This window comes from Simochromis diagramma, unplaced genomic scaffold (genome assembly GCF_900408965.1).
Source record: "Simochromis diagramma unplaced genomic scaffold, fSimDia1.1 OVJJ01000387.1, whole genome shotgun sequence".
NCBI lineage: Eukaryota > Metazoa > Chordata > Actinopteri > Cichliformes > Cichlidae > Simochromis > Simochromis diagramma.
Genome location: NW_024387152.1, coordinates 2,492,967 through 2,506,404, shown reverse-complemented (window position 1 = coordinate 2,506,404; position 13,438 = coordinate 2,492,967). Strand labels below are relative to the sequence as shown.

The window sequence follows — 13,438 nt, the reverse complement described above, 5'->3', positions numbered from 1 at the left end:
GGCCTCAGGCCAGAGAGTTCACAAACTTTAAACTGCAGCAGTGGCAATGTGCAAATTTTGCAAGGATAGTATGAGAAACCTGGCCTCCCTAAGAGGGCCCTACAACGGAGATGGGAGGGGTCGTCTGTGAATTTTTGCCGAGGGTCAGAACAGATCACCACTGATGACGATGGAGCAGCACGTGACCATTTTCTCAGGCTAGACACCCGCAGACTGACTGCTGCTCCAACGTTTGACCACAAGGTGGAAATAAAACATCAGACAAAAATGCAATACAAGTTGCATTTTTATGAAGTGAATTCATCCATCCATCCGCTTCCGCTTATTCTTTTCAGGGTCGCGGAAGTGAATTCCAGCATATTTATTTTTATTTTAATTTACGCTCTTTATCTTCAAATTCCTGTTATTACCAGATACGATTCAATTATAATCCACATTATTTCTTGTTCCTGGTTTTCTTTCTTTGCTGCCATAATGGTACTCAAAGCGTGGGGAGTAAATTACCTTATTTTTCCCTCTCAGTAGTCAAGTCAGCTTATATGAATTATCTTCTGCACGCCTCCAGTTTTTCCATGTTTGCAGATTATCTTAAAACAGGTATTCATTTAAATCCGAGTTTGATCACTACATCGCTGAAATTCCTGGGGGATTTTCCAGTGTTACTTTTATTTTGATTTAGATTTATTTTTTGGAAAGTGTGTGTGTGTGTGTGTGTGTGTGTGTGTAGGCAGGCCTGAGTGTAGAATCGGGCTTAAGTAAACATTTGGCCACAGCCTTGTGTATGGCGTTCTAATTAAAGTGGACAACTTCCTACTAATTAGTAAAACACTCCTTGAGCTTTAAAGGGAAAACCCAAAGGGCACGGTATCTCGAGGGCCCTTTGAAATATGCACAGGAAAAAATTAATAACTTGGCTATCCAACATCAAGCAGGGAAATAATTAGGGTTTTTTGTTTTTTTGTCCTGGTTTTTGACTCTCAGTCACTACATGTAGTTTTATCAGGTCAAGGTAACAAGAATGTGATAGCAGGGAGGTTTTTACCCGTCGGACAGCAGAGGGCAGCATAACAGTGTGAGATGCTTTCAGTTATTGTAATGAATATAGCAGATTTCATCACATTTTTTAGAATATGTCTGCGTTTTGAAAGTAAAGACAGATACACATACCAGAATAAAAGTGGCATGTTTATGTGTTTCCAGTGAAAACTGCATTTTGTATCATAAATTAACCAGTAATCTGCAAGATTAATAACCTGTTTTTCTCCAATTGTTTTTGGGTTTGTTTGTTTTGTTTGTTTGTTTGTTCTTTTCATTTTTTTATAATACTAAAATATAATTTTCCCTGCTGCTATGAGACTTTGTAGTATTTTTTTAATCTTTCTCACTCCAGACCGTCTGGTTTACAATGGCTGATAAAGTACAAAGACTGCTCTTCTCCCCCCTTCCAAATCTCAGAGAGTGGCATTCTTCACATTCCACACCGTTTTCCTTCAAAAGTATAAGTCTTCACACTTAATAACTATTGCTAATCAATACATTGATTTAGAAACCTACAGATGACGTTTTACTTCTATTTATTGCATGTTTTTATTCACTAAAATGCTCCAGGTTTTGTTTGTAAGATGTATTCATTGTCAGAACAGCCACTGGGTGGCACAGTCGCCGCAGCTCATTCCTAAAGTCTTTTATTCAGCCTTTCTGGAGTCGCAGTGCTATTTACTGTACATGACTGCATACTGAAGCACAGATTTCAAAATGTATAAATATGCATAGTAAAAGAAAAATATATACAATGTGCATGAAATGCATTTGTATTAAAAACAACAAAAAATAAATACAACCAATGCTGATAACATGCCAAAATACATCATATACAACAATAAAAATACAAAATTATACAACAACTAAAAAAAAAAAAAAACGGGCGAAAACAATTCACGTCAGTCATATATATCATTTTTTTTATTGTTTTGTATTGATGGGTTTTGTGTTGTGGACCAATTCCTTCTGCTTGATTTGATTTTGATTTAAGTTTGGCAGTCAGTCTGATATTTGAAAAATAAAAAACATGGTAAAACTATCATGTAAGAAGTTAACACAAATTAAGACTTCATGCTACAACAGGCTACTGCGCCTTTCAAACACTGGCAAGTACAGTCTTAGCTATTACAGCAGCTAAAATGGTCTCTGCCATTTTAGCGCTCAACACTTGGTTGAGGGGAACATAACTCATCACCTTCCTTCAGCCTCATACCCAAACTGTCGTAGTGTTCGCTGAAGGTTTTTCCTGCAACAAACAAGATAGTTAACATCATTGTTCTTATTATCAGAATTTAAAGTCTCATCTATTTATAAAATACTCTGACATTTACCTTCTGCTGTTGGATATACACCACAGCATCGTGGACGGTGACAAAGATATGTTGTGGATTCATGTATTTCATCAGCCCACTGGACGTTAGGATCTTTAAAACACTCTCTGTGCACAGAGAACAAGCGGTCAGCATGTATACTCTCTCTAGAAAATATGAAAGCTTCTACATAAAAGTTTGCACAGAATAAAGCAGAAAGAAAACAATTAGGAATAAAATATTTGAGGTACATGGGCCTCACCATTGCAGTTAGCCAAATATACATGAACTCCAACTTTCTGGCACTCAGTACACATCTAAAGGGGGGAAAAGCAATAAATTGCACTGATTACAATGCATCAAGAAATAAGGAAAAGCCTATACAGTGACATGGTGTAATTCAGGCTCAATGTTTTCAATTAGGTCTTACTTTCACCGACTAACCTGTGTCAGGAGTCTTGCTCCAGCAACATCAACAAATATCACGCTGCTGCAATCGATTAACACTGCCTGGTCATAGCTTTCAGATGTTTCTGCAGAAAAAATGGATTCATTTGAAAGTTTTTTACTTTCAAACTATTTGCAATACAAGAACGTCTTCAGAAAATGTTAATATGGTGTGAAAAAGTCTCTTGATATTTTTTTTTTAAATTCATGAAATAGCAGTTGTATTTAGAATTGTTTACTTAGCATACACTTATACAAAGTCATTGCTTACCTGATTTGAAGAACTCATTTTCTGAGGAAAACGATGTGTTTGTAATCCCTCTTTCCTACAAAAAAACACAGGGGGAAGCGGAAAGTTACTGAAGTAAGTATTTTGTATTTTTACCATGTATGTGTACTCTATTTTTTTTAAATATTTTGTGACTCAGATTAACGAGGAATAGAAATAATCATACCACAGTGCTGACAGTGGTCTCCCTCTCCCGTTTCTCCAGGGCTTTTATGGCCTTCTCCCGCCTGCGGATCTTCTCTGGTGTCAGGCCCAACAGCCTAATCATTTCCTCCCTGAAGAAGCTGCGGTTGCCGTAGTAAATGGGCCCGTTGTAAGTCAGGATTTTCACTCCAGGCACTTCGTAGCACTGTAAGAAAAATAGAAATGCATCACCTGTATTCTTGGATGTTCATACTGCAAATCCACATGCAAATTTGACGAGATATTGACAGGGTGAGAGAAAGTTTGTATATTTCTGGAGCTGGTTGCTCATTTTCATATTTCAAAGAAGAGAAGTAACCCTCGCTCACCTTGTTATGGTTCTCCAGAGGTCTGTAAATTTCTGTGTTGCTGGCCCGACCAAGCACTGAACAACCAGCCCTGTTAAATCATAAACTTTAAATTAATATAAGAAGTTATGATAGACCACATATGCTACTTACATACATGAAGTATGATGTTTGTGTTTATGTGAGTTTTATTTTTAACCTTCCAGATGTGCACATTTTCCCTTATAAGTGCTTTTGCTGGATTGCACTATGGTATTTGTGCAGAGGGAATGGAAAATGTACCTTTGTGTGCGGCAGATGACAGTCATCATAGAGAAGACCACCCCGATAGCCAGGCCAAGGTCCACATTGAGTATCACCACAGAGAGCCAAGTTACAAGCCAAACCATCTACACACAAACAGAGACACAATAATGCATTGTCTTGTCAGGATATAACAGGATATAAATTATGATTAATTCTAGCCTAGCAATTAATGCGAAGGTGCAAGGATCAAGCAATTTATGTGATGTGCTCCCCGTGTTCCAGTAGGTCAGGATTCCAGGGCCCTGATTAATGCTTCTTGGCTTCAGGCAGTGTTTATTTCAAAAAGTCTGGCAACTGATGATGCCGCACTTATTGTTTAAAGACAGTACAGGTGACATCAATTTGTCAAATGAACTTGGAATAATTGAGTGTTAGTATTACAAAGTATGGAAGACGTGCATGGAAAAATATTCACAGCATTTCTTTAAATGGCACATACTTTGACACAGTTCAAAGCTGGAGATACTTTTATCCTGCATGATTAAATTAAACATTATAATATACTTCACCCCACCTGTGTAAAATGTTCACTAGACCAAGGAAATCTGTGTCACTAATTCTTAAAGTTACATTAGTTGCTGCACTAATTACTTAGAAGTCTGGATGACAGCTATGAGGTCAGTCTTCTATCTCCACACTGCCAGCAAGAACTTCTGCTGCAATTCTGGAAATTTTGAGGAAAAACCCAGCAATATGACATGAGGCTTTAACCCTGTAAAGCCTGAACTATATGAAAATGGCCAGAAAATTCTCATTTTTTTAAACTGGAGCATTTATTTAATCTTCAGACCTTTTTTTTAAAAAAAAAAAATAGAAATTAAAATATCAATTTGCATTTTTGTGTTTTAACTTGTATCATGTTTGCTACTGCCAGCATTTTTGTTCAATTTGTTGCTCAGAGGTTTTTGGGTTTTTTTTTATCATAAACAAACAAAAGCAGGTTATGGTCAAAAAAGAAATCCTACCGATGATGTAGAGCAGGGATGCCAAGCTCATTTTACATTACACTTTGATCTCATGTGGGCCGGACCAGCGAAATAGTCCTTTCTGGCAGCGTACAGAAGTTTATCTATATATTTAATCCCTGAGATAGCTATTTATATGTCTATTTGCAGTGTTTTAAAATAAATAAAGATTCTGGCTGCATTAAATAATCATTCTTCTGTTTTCTGGTATTTATTTGTCTTCAGAGGTGAGAAACACTTATCGTGTTATAGCTTGCTTTTGAGTGGCCTTACAAAGTCAATTTTGCTGATTCTCCACAGGTCAGGTAAGTCTTGGAACTGCAGGAACATCTGTCTGAGGCTGGTAACATTGATGCATGCCAGGACTGCCTGCAGACAAAGACAAAGGATAGGATAAGTGAACTTGCCCCCTCTCCTTCTCTAAAGGTTGTTGAGACACATATTTAAGCTCACCTTGGGTAGGAAGTAGAACAGTGGTCCAATTAGCAGAAGAACAATCAGGACAACAAGACTAGTGAACAACCCAGAGAGCTGCACGAATACACCAAAAGATACAAGGATTTCTATGTTAAATGTAAAATTAGCATTTTGTATTCTCTGTGCAGATTGTTTGGAAATTGAAGCATGTTTTTCTGCTCCTATTATAACATCAGTATAACATCAGGTGTCACATTTTCTGCTCCTTGGTGAGAACTCTTAGTGGAAACTGAATATCATGTATGCTACCTGTGTGTATCCTCCAGCACTCTCGAGTATATTAGTGGTGGCTAAAGTGGCTGAGCTAGGGAAGCAGGTAAAAAAGGATGACACTGTGTTGGAGATCCCATGAGCCAGCAGCTCCTGAAATAAAACACAGGTTCAGTCCAAATACCTGACAGATTTGCAAGAATCGATTTCACCATTTGAACAAGGAGCAGTGACATTCCTACATTTTACCTGGTTGGGGTGTATAGAATATCCATGTTTATCGGCATAAATCATTGCCAGTGAGACGGACACAGCATAGCCAACAAATGTTATGGCTATTGTGTCCCCAGCAATAGCAGGGAACATGTGAAAGGCAGGCAATTGTGGCCTCGGGAATCTGAAGACCACAAGATTTGTGAAAATTAGTCAGAGCACTTTTAACTACTGAATGAATCAGTCTTTTATTTTATTTTATTTTTAAATGTAAGCCTAAAAGCTTACCCAGCAGGGATATGGCCAACTATCTCAATGTTGTAAGTGGAGTCCAGTGAGCAGGCATAAGCCACACCTGTGGCAATAATCACCTGAAGCATAAAGTCAGAGTTACAACTGTAAATTATTAAATATATCTTTAGCGTTCACAAAGCTAGTTAACTAACCGTGAGGATCTCCACAGGGATAGGTGTTCGGAGGCGTTTCCTGAAACGCATGTTGAGCTCCTTAACTGGTACCAGGATGGCCAAACACACCAAAGAGATCAGCAGCTCCGCCATGTTAGTGTGAGGCAGGTTTTCCATCACTGATGCTAAAGTCTGAGCACACAAGACCGTGATAAGACTACAAAAAATAACTCTTTGCTCCAATGAGAACACTTCTTCTTCACCAAGAAGCACTGCTTTTTACCTTGAAGAGAGAGAAGGTCCCAGTGTGGCGAGGGAGCCGCAGGCCCAGCATGCTTTGCAGCTGTGAGATGGTGACATGGAAGGCGGCAGCACTGGTGAAGGCCTTAACAATTGGCTCAGATAGGTAGGTGGAGAGAAATCCCAGCTGAAGAGCAAACATGCAGAGCTGGGCGAAAACAGTTTAATGTAACACTGTGAGTTTGATACACACATACACGGAGGAATCTGCTACATTTGCTATTATTTCACTTTATTGACTTTCTGTGTCTGTTTTACCATAATAATTCCTGAGAGAAGTGCTATAGCTGAGGCCACTCCAATTCTCTGGGCTTCAAAGTCACTCGCTTCAGAAGAACTTGAGTTAATCTCCAGAGGACTGGGAACCAGCTGCTCCACCACAGAGCCAGTCATCAAACTCACTACAGCAAAGGTCCCTGAAAAGAGGCCAAACATATCCATAAAGCAATATAAAAGTAATCTGACTTTAATTCCAAGATATATGCTTCAAATCATTTAACCCTCACATACAGGTGGGGTAACATTGACCTGTTTTTCATAGCCTGAAATGTGATGACTTTTCCTAAAATTAACCAAAACACAAAAAAGGGAAATATATTATTTACAAGCTAGAAGATTCAGTATATTTAAGGCTTGGTCAAATTTGACCTGCATCTATTGAGACATTGGAAATGGTGTTTTTAGGAAATCTTCAAATTGTGAAACTGTCTGTGTGTATTTTTATGTGATACTGGTGGTTCAAGGGGGACATTGACTGTCCCAACAACTGCCTTTGTTCATCACATTTACCCAGGTTCCCCTGGTGTCAGACTCCAGCTGCTCTTTGAAACTGTGAAATAGGAAAACTGTGTAGCAGCGACCATTTAAGGTGCACAGAAGCCCAGAGGTCATTAAATCTGCAACTGCAAGCACGAGCAATGCCATAAAATAATCTAATATATATTCTGAGATAAGTGAGATTACAACCAAGATCAATAGAACCATTGTGAGTTTCATATGATTATAAAATTTCAACGAATGCACTCAGTAGTTTGCAATAAACAAAAGAGTTGTTTTTTAATAAATACTGATGATATAGATGGTAGTTATGATTGTAATGGCTTTTTAATTGTAATAGTTTTACATGGTTATATAGTAAATCCCAACAGCTCTAGAATGTTCTGGCCATATTCAAATAATTATTGCTGCTATAAAACAGGACATAAAAACAAACAAACAAAAACACTCCACCTGCTCTCTGAAACAATAATAAAAGATTAAGGTTCCGTTTAATAATGACATGCAGGGTATTTTACAGAGATCTGTAGTTCGAAATTCAGTATAGACGCTTATTACGTGGAAGTTCTTGACCTCATCAAAACTTACAGAGAGGGCATGAAATATGCACAGTATGTGAGGGTTACATCTGATCATGACTCTGCTGTTGTCCCAGATTATTGAATTTCATCTTATACACTTCTCTGTGAATAAATAGACACCCTGTGGACTAACATCTTACCTGTGGATACATGGCGACCCGTGCCAAAAAACATATAAAGGACAACAGGAAAGAAAGAGGTGTAAAGACCAAATATCGGAGCCACGGATGTGAGTAGAGCAAAGGCCATGCCTGTTTAGAGGGGGGGAAGAAGAAGGAGAGAAGGAAAGGACAGTTAATGGTGTGTTGCTTCTCTTTCATTTAGGAATTTACGATCTGTTCCTGTTCTTCACACTAAGGCGATGAAGGTGCAGTGTGACCAGATCAGACACCAACTATGTAAATGTACATTTAAGAAGTTTGAAGTTTACAGTTGAAACATTTTTGAAATACTTGTTCAAAATAAATTTATTTCAAAGTATCAGTATTAATAATGAACTATGTTTTGTCGTGAGATGCTTTTTTTTTTTGTTAATATTAAATTTTGGCAATGTAGGATTTCAATTAAAAAAAAATTAAAGTACGAGAGAAGCTCCAAGTAATTAATTCTAACGCAAACTTTTTTCTTTTTTCTTTTTCTCGACGCAGTGTTTTCTCACCTTGAGGAATATGAAGAATACCGACTGTGAGTCCTGCTATGGTATCTCCTAGAATCCATTTCTTTAGCTTGTATCTTGGCAGCCAGCTGAAAATGGGCACTCTCTCCCTCAACAGGTGAAGGCAGGCTCGCTTTGAACACCTGCACCTCCCTGCGAGTTTTTCCCGGAGCCGCAAGCTTCCACTGGCGTTATCGTCAGAGCCGTAAGCCTGTTTGAATCGGTCCTCCGTGTAAATGCTCCTGTACACAGCAACAGAAGCGCTCATGTTGTCCCTGCAGAGATGACTAATGACACCGTGCAGCCGCAGCAGTTGACTCAGTAGAGGTGTTGTCAGTTATAATACATTTATAGTTGACTCTACTCTGACCTCAAGAGCCATTACATTTTCCTGTCAGACTCTAAGTAGCCAATGACATTGCTCATAGCTCTACTTTTTTTTTCTTACAGTAATCAACAAGTTTTTTCACATCTTTGTCCAGCCTCAGAAATCATAAAGGTGTGCTGGTCGATTTTCCCCCCGAGAGAAATCCTCTGGGTCCTACTGCTAAAAGTTTTTTTTGTTTTTCCCCCAGCAGAAGATAGAAAGCCAGACATACAATCTTCCTGTCCTTCACTCTCAATACCTACTTCTAAACACACACATACACACTCCTTCACACTGCACAGCTATGTGGGAGGTCAAAGGAGGCACAATTGATAAAGTCATACAATGTATAGCACTGTGAAACTCCTAAAGAGATCAAAGTAGTGTCGCTGGTGGAGCTGAGGTGTAACCTCAAACCATGTCTGTTAACGAGGAGTTCATTTCCGAGAAGGATAAATGTCTGTAGTGGAGGGGGTTGTTTAAACTGTGTAGCCATAAGGAAAAGAGTCTGCATGGTACATGAAACCTCTGTGAAACTCAATCTTACATGGCATCCTGGTTCATGGATCAAACCACACCTTGACTCTGATCACAGATTGTATGTGATGAGTGAGATCTTCTTTGTCAGACAGGAGTGAATACAAGGGAGCTTTGGATAAATACAAGATAAAACGGATCTGTGTGTGTGTGTCTGTGTGTGTGTGTGTTAGCCTGCTGGCCGTATTCTCTGCAAGACGCAACTTGGAAATCTAACCGTATAATCAAAACAGAAATGGTTTTACCGAATGTGTGAGCAAGGGCGAAGCAGAGGGAAATCACAGTCTCAAGAAAGGACTGGTCTGAATGGTGGAGATAAAACTAAGGAAATGGAGAATTTATCTTAAAAGTAAACCCAGTTTTGGGTGCCGTGAATGAATCTCTTCCGTCTCATGAATAAAGTCTCCCATTCTATGAGAAGCTACGTGAGGTAGGGAAGGCAACGCCACTGCTTTCTATTGTTGTACAAGGCAACACCCAGGGGTTTCGGCTTGAATGGACCCAGACCTTGGCTAGAAGGGCATCAAGTTTAAATTTGAAAATTCAAAATGTACTGTAACACACGCCCAAACATCAAAGATAACAAAGCATGAACTACAAATGTTACTGACCATGAACCCACACGCACACTGTAATATCACTAATATAGAGCACCATACAGGTATAACAATACACTGTACAAGAACTATTATCCCAGTGTGATACCAGAGACAGGCGATCAAAATATTGTAATTATTAATGCTAAAGTTTCACTTACTTTTGAATGCTCAGTCCCAGATATTAAATCCCCCTAAAGAGCTGCAGTTCTATAAAAAAAAATTATCTAATTTGCCTTTGTTCACACTTACTTTGCTCAGAATCGAAAAATGCTTTGTTTGTAGATTTTCGATTTCAGCCACTGAGTTCCATAAAGCAGTCAGATGTTTTGAAGGTCTTTAATCTGACACTCCTTTCAGCAAGGCAACACAACAATCACAAAACAACTTTGTCAGGTTTGGGAAAAGGTCAGAGTTAGGGTTAAATACGTACTTGGGGGTCAGGTGAGCTTCTAATTGCTTACAATAATTAACTTATCTATTTATAACTATTACTGCACAATGCAACCAAGCTGTGAAGCTGCACACTTTGCTCTCGTAGATTTCATCTCCACAGTGCATCAGACACATTACATGCAGTCATCTGAGTAATTCTTAAAATAAAACTAATCACTTTTGGAGTTTTCATGAAATCATTTTCATATGTCATGTCACCTCAGCCCAGGGGTGTTAGGTAATCTCACATACGGCGACAAAGCTGGATCCAGGTCAAGTGATTTAATTCTGAGAAATCTTTCATTCTTATTACTGTGGTTCATTCTCATTTTTTTAAATGAAAACATTAGCTAATTTGAGCTAAAACTTCCCCATGTTGTTGTTATTCCCCGAAAGAGAATTCACTGCTAACAATGCAAGGGGAGTCAGACAGGGTGTAGGTGAAAGGTCCGAGGATGTGTTGCAGATGCAAAGCGCTGCATGGGCAAAGTGTGATGTATTCTTGCCTTTATAGCTGAATGAAATAAACAGACATGCATGTGAAGAGTTGTTTTTGTTCCTGTGTCATATTCCTAGAATTTCTGTCTCTGGTGGAGAAGCGATCCAGTGATATTAGGGACTTCCTTTAAATGCCAGGAATGTGGGCTATTGTGTTGATTAGCTCCAGAGGATTTATAAACATGCCAGCAGAGTGATGTGTCTGCGACTGTTTAAACAAGATATTAGTCAGCTGTTAAAGGAAAAATGCATTGAATAGAAAAGGATATTGAATGAAAACCCCAAACTACAAACAGGGTTCTTTAGGAATGGTAACAATGAAAATGTGAATAACCGAGGGGCACAGTAAGCTACAAACTTGAGTCCTTTACACAGTTAGACTCACAAATTATTGGACAAAGACAGAATTTCTATCCACCATAGTGGCTCAAACCATAATTAGACTAATAATAATAATAATAAATTGTTTGGGAATTGCAGCCATCTTTAGTCGCTGTCCCCTGTTTTCAGAGGGTGAAAATTATTGGAAAAACGAACACAATTTTAAATATAATGATTGTTTTTAATAGTTGGATGAAAATCATCTGTAGTCAGTGACTGCCTGAAGTGTTGAACCCATGAACATTACGAAATGCTGCCTTTCCTCCTTTGAGATGATCTGCTCGGCCTTTACTGCAGCCACTTTCAGTTGCTTTCGCAGTGCAGGTTTGTGTTTAATAAGTGAAAGCAGGCTCTGCTGGCTGAGTTTAGGTGACTTGCTCGGCCGTTTCTTTGACTGGAGAAACTGTCAGTCATACACGGCTCTATTATAACATTATCTCCACCATACTCACACTATATATTTTGGTTACTCGGTAATGTAATGGATTATTATAGTGAATTCATTAATCACATTGCATTTACAATTATGTTACTTACATTACAAAAGTTATTCAATGAAATGCAGAAAACACCAGCATCCAATTCTTTTATAAGCACATCTCAGTGCAGTCCTTGGTATTTTTGGTTTCTGTCACTTTTGCAGCTGTTCCATGACATTAAGTGTCTCCCCTAAATGACTTCACCTGTGTTTTATGAGCGTCTCTTTTATTTCAACTTCTGTTGTGTTTTGTGTGCATGCTGGTATTTTCTTAGGTTGCGGTGCATCGGACCTCTCAGGGACGCTGTAAGAATGGGTGGATTGAAAGAAAAAACAACAACATCAAGCGTGCCCTTTTTCTTCCTTTGTAGTTTCTATAATCAGCTCATTTCAGTTTGTGCACAGAGAGGAGGAAAGTGGTGGACATCTACAAATTTTGAGGATTAAAATGCACAGTATTTTTATTTTTAATGCATAAAAGGACAAGAGCAGTTTTGTAAAGTGCAAACTGCTTCCAGGATAGAAACACCTGCAACACATGCTGCATTCAGTAAAGCTGCTACTGCCAACACAACATCAAAGATAACAACAATGACACAACAACTTTGCAAATATCTGCACACACAGCATGCTAACAAAGGAAAACAGACCAGTCTTAAAAATTTGCATGTACTGACCCCATCCTAGCAGCCAGTCTGATCTTCAACATGTAACAAAATCAAGCAGTGAACAGTTAGACTTGCAGCACCGTAGCCTCCATTTCTACCTGTATTTGTTTCTGTATGCCCTCATTAGGACAGGGATTTGTGTCAGTGTGTGGGGCTGTAGCCTGTGTTTTACACTATTCATTGGTAATTATGTGCTAATACGCTTCAGGCCATTTTAGGGAGTGATGCAAAAGTAATACAACAAGTAGCATGCTTCATGTCATGAGCTGTTTCTCTCCTTTTCCATAGTTTTCTAGTTTTCTCTTCCCATCATTTTCATATAAGGTAATCTTGCTTTCATATGTCTACAGATGTGTTTTCTGAACTGTGCTGGCTCTTTTAGACATTTTCTGACAAACTCTAATCTTGTTTTCTTGTACTTGATTATAACCAGTGGTTTGCACCATGTTGTAAACATTCATGAAGGTGTGTCTCGATTGTAGAACTTGACAATGATTACTTTAGTTAAAAAAACGTTCTTCACTTATCTTCATCAAAAGGCAGATAGAAAGAGAATAATATGCTTTTTCTTACAGCACCCTTTCACTACAGTCAGCTGATAATAGTTCATATTCAAAGAAAGGAACCATTACTGTTATTTTTATTGCGAGAAAGGACAAGAGCATAATAGTAAAGTGCAAACTGCATCTAAGACAGACACAATGCAACTAAGCATCTGCACCGACAGCATCCTAACACAAAGCTCACAAAGAACCCAGGCCGATGTTGCAGCCGAGTGTATGCTGAGCCCTGCAGCTGGAGCCTGATCTTAGGTACAGGTAACAGAAGCAGTGTTGAGCAGTCAGGCGTGCAGCATTGTAGCCTCCATTTCTACAGTACAATCAGAATTAAAGTCTCTTTGAGCTGGTTTCAGCTTTACATTTTGTGTTGTCGGTGTTGTGTTCATATTAAAACACGTACAGAAAGCTCTTGTGTGTCTCCTCATTAGAACAGGCATTTATGTAAGTGT

General features: G+C 38.6%; 1 protein-coding gene across 1 annotated transcript; it reads right to left on the bottom strand.

Annotated features, from left to right (window-relative positions):
* Positions 1-1,557: 1,557 nt before the first annotated feature.
* On the bottom strand, positions 1,558-8,849 carry slc26a10 (solute carrier family 26 member 10). Its single transcript, XM_040048227.1, has 18 exons — positions 8,473-8,849; positions 7,955-8,065; positions 6,715-6,872; positions 6,440-6,604; positions 6,196-6,348; positions 6,038-6,120; positions 5,786-5,933; positions 5,576-5,689; positions 5,303-5,380; positions 5,123-5,218; positions 3,861-3,967; positions 3,600-3,669; positions 3,254-3,436; positions 3,070-3,124; positions 2,796-2,884; positions 2,614-2,668; positions 2,373-2,479; positions 1,558-2,287 (listed from the first exon to the last, which is right to left on the bottom strand). Exons 1-18 carry the CDS (start codon positions 8,735-8,737, stop codon positions 2,249-2,251), a joined length of 2,076 nt encoding a protein of 691 aa, XP_039904161.1. The 5' UTR covers positions 8,738-8,849; the 3' UTR covers positions 1,558-2,248.
* Between the last annotated feature and the right edge of the window lie 4,589 nt (positions 8,850-13,438).

Bases quoted from the DNA above. Each gene is read 5' to 3' on its own strand.
- slc26a10 (XM_040048227.1), bottom strand. From the start codon at position 8,737: ATGAGCGCTTCTGTTGCTGTGTACAGGAGCATTTACACGGAGGACCGA. The intron at 6,873-7,954 runs GTAAGATGTTAG...GCCTCTTTTCAG, and splicing joins GGGTCGCCATGTATCCACAG to GGACCTTTGCTGTAGTGAGT. The intron at 2,288-2,372 runs GTAAATGTCAGA...TGTTTGTTGCAG, and splicing joins TGTATATCCAACAGCAGAAG to GAAAAACCTTCAGCGAACAC.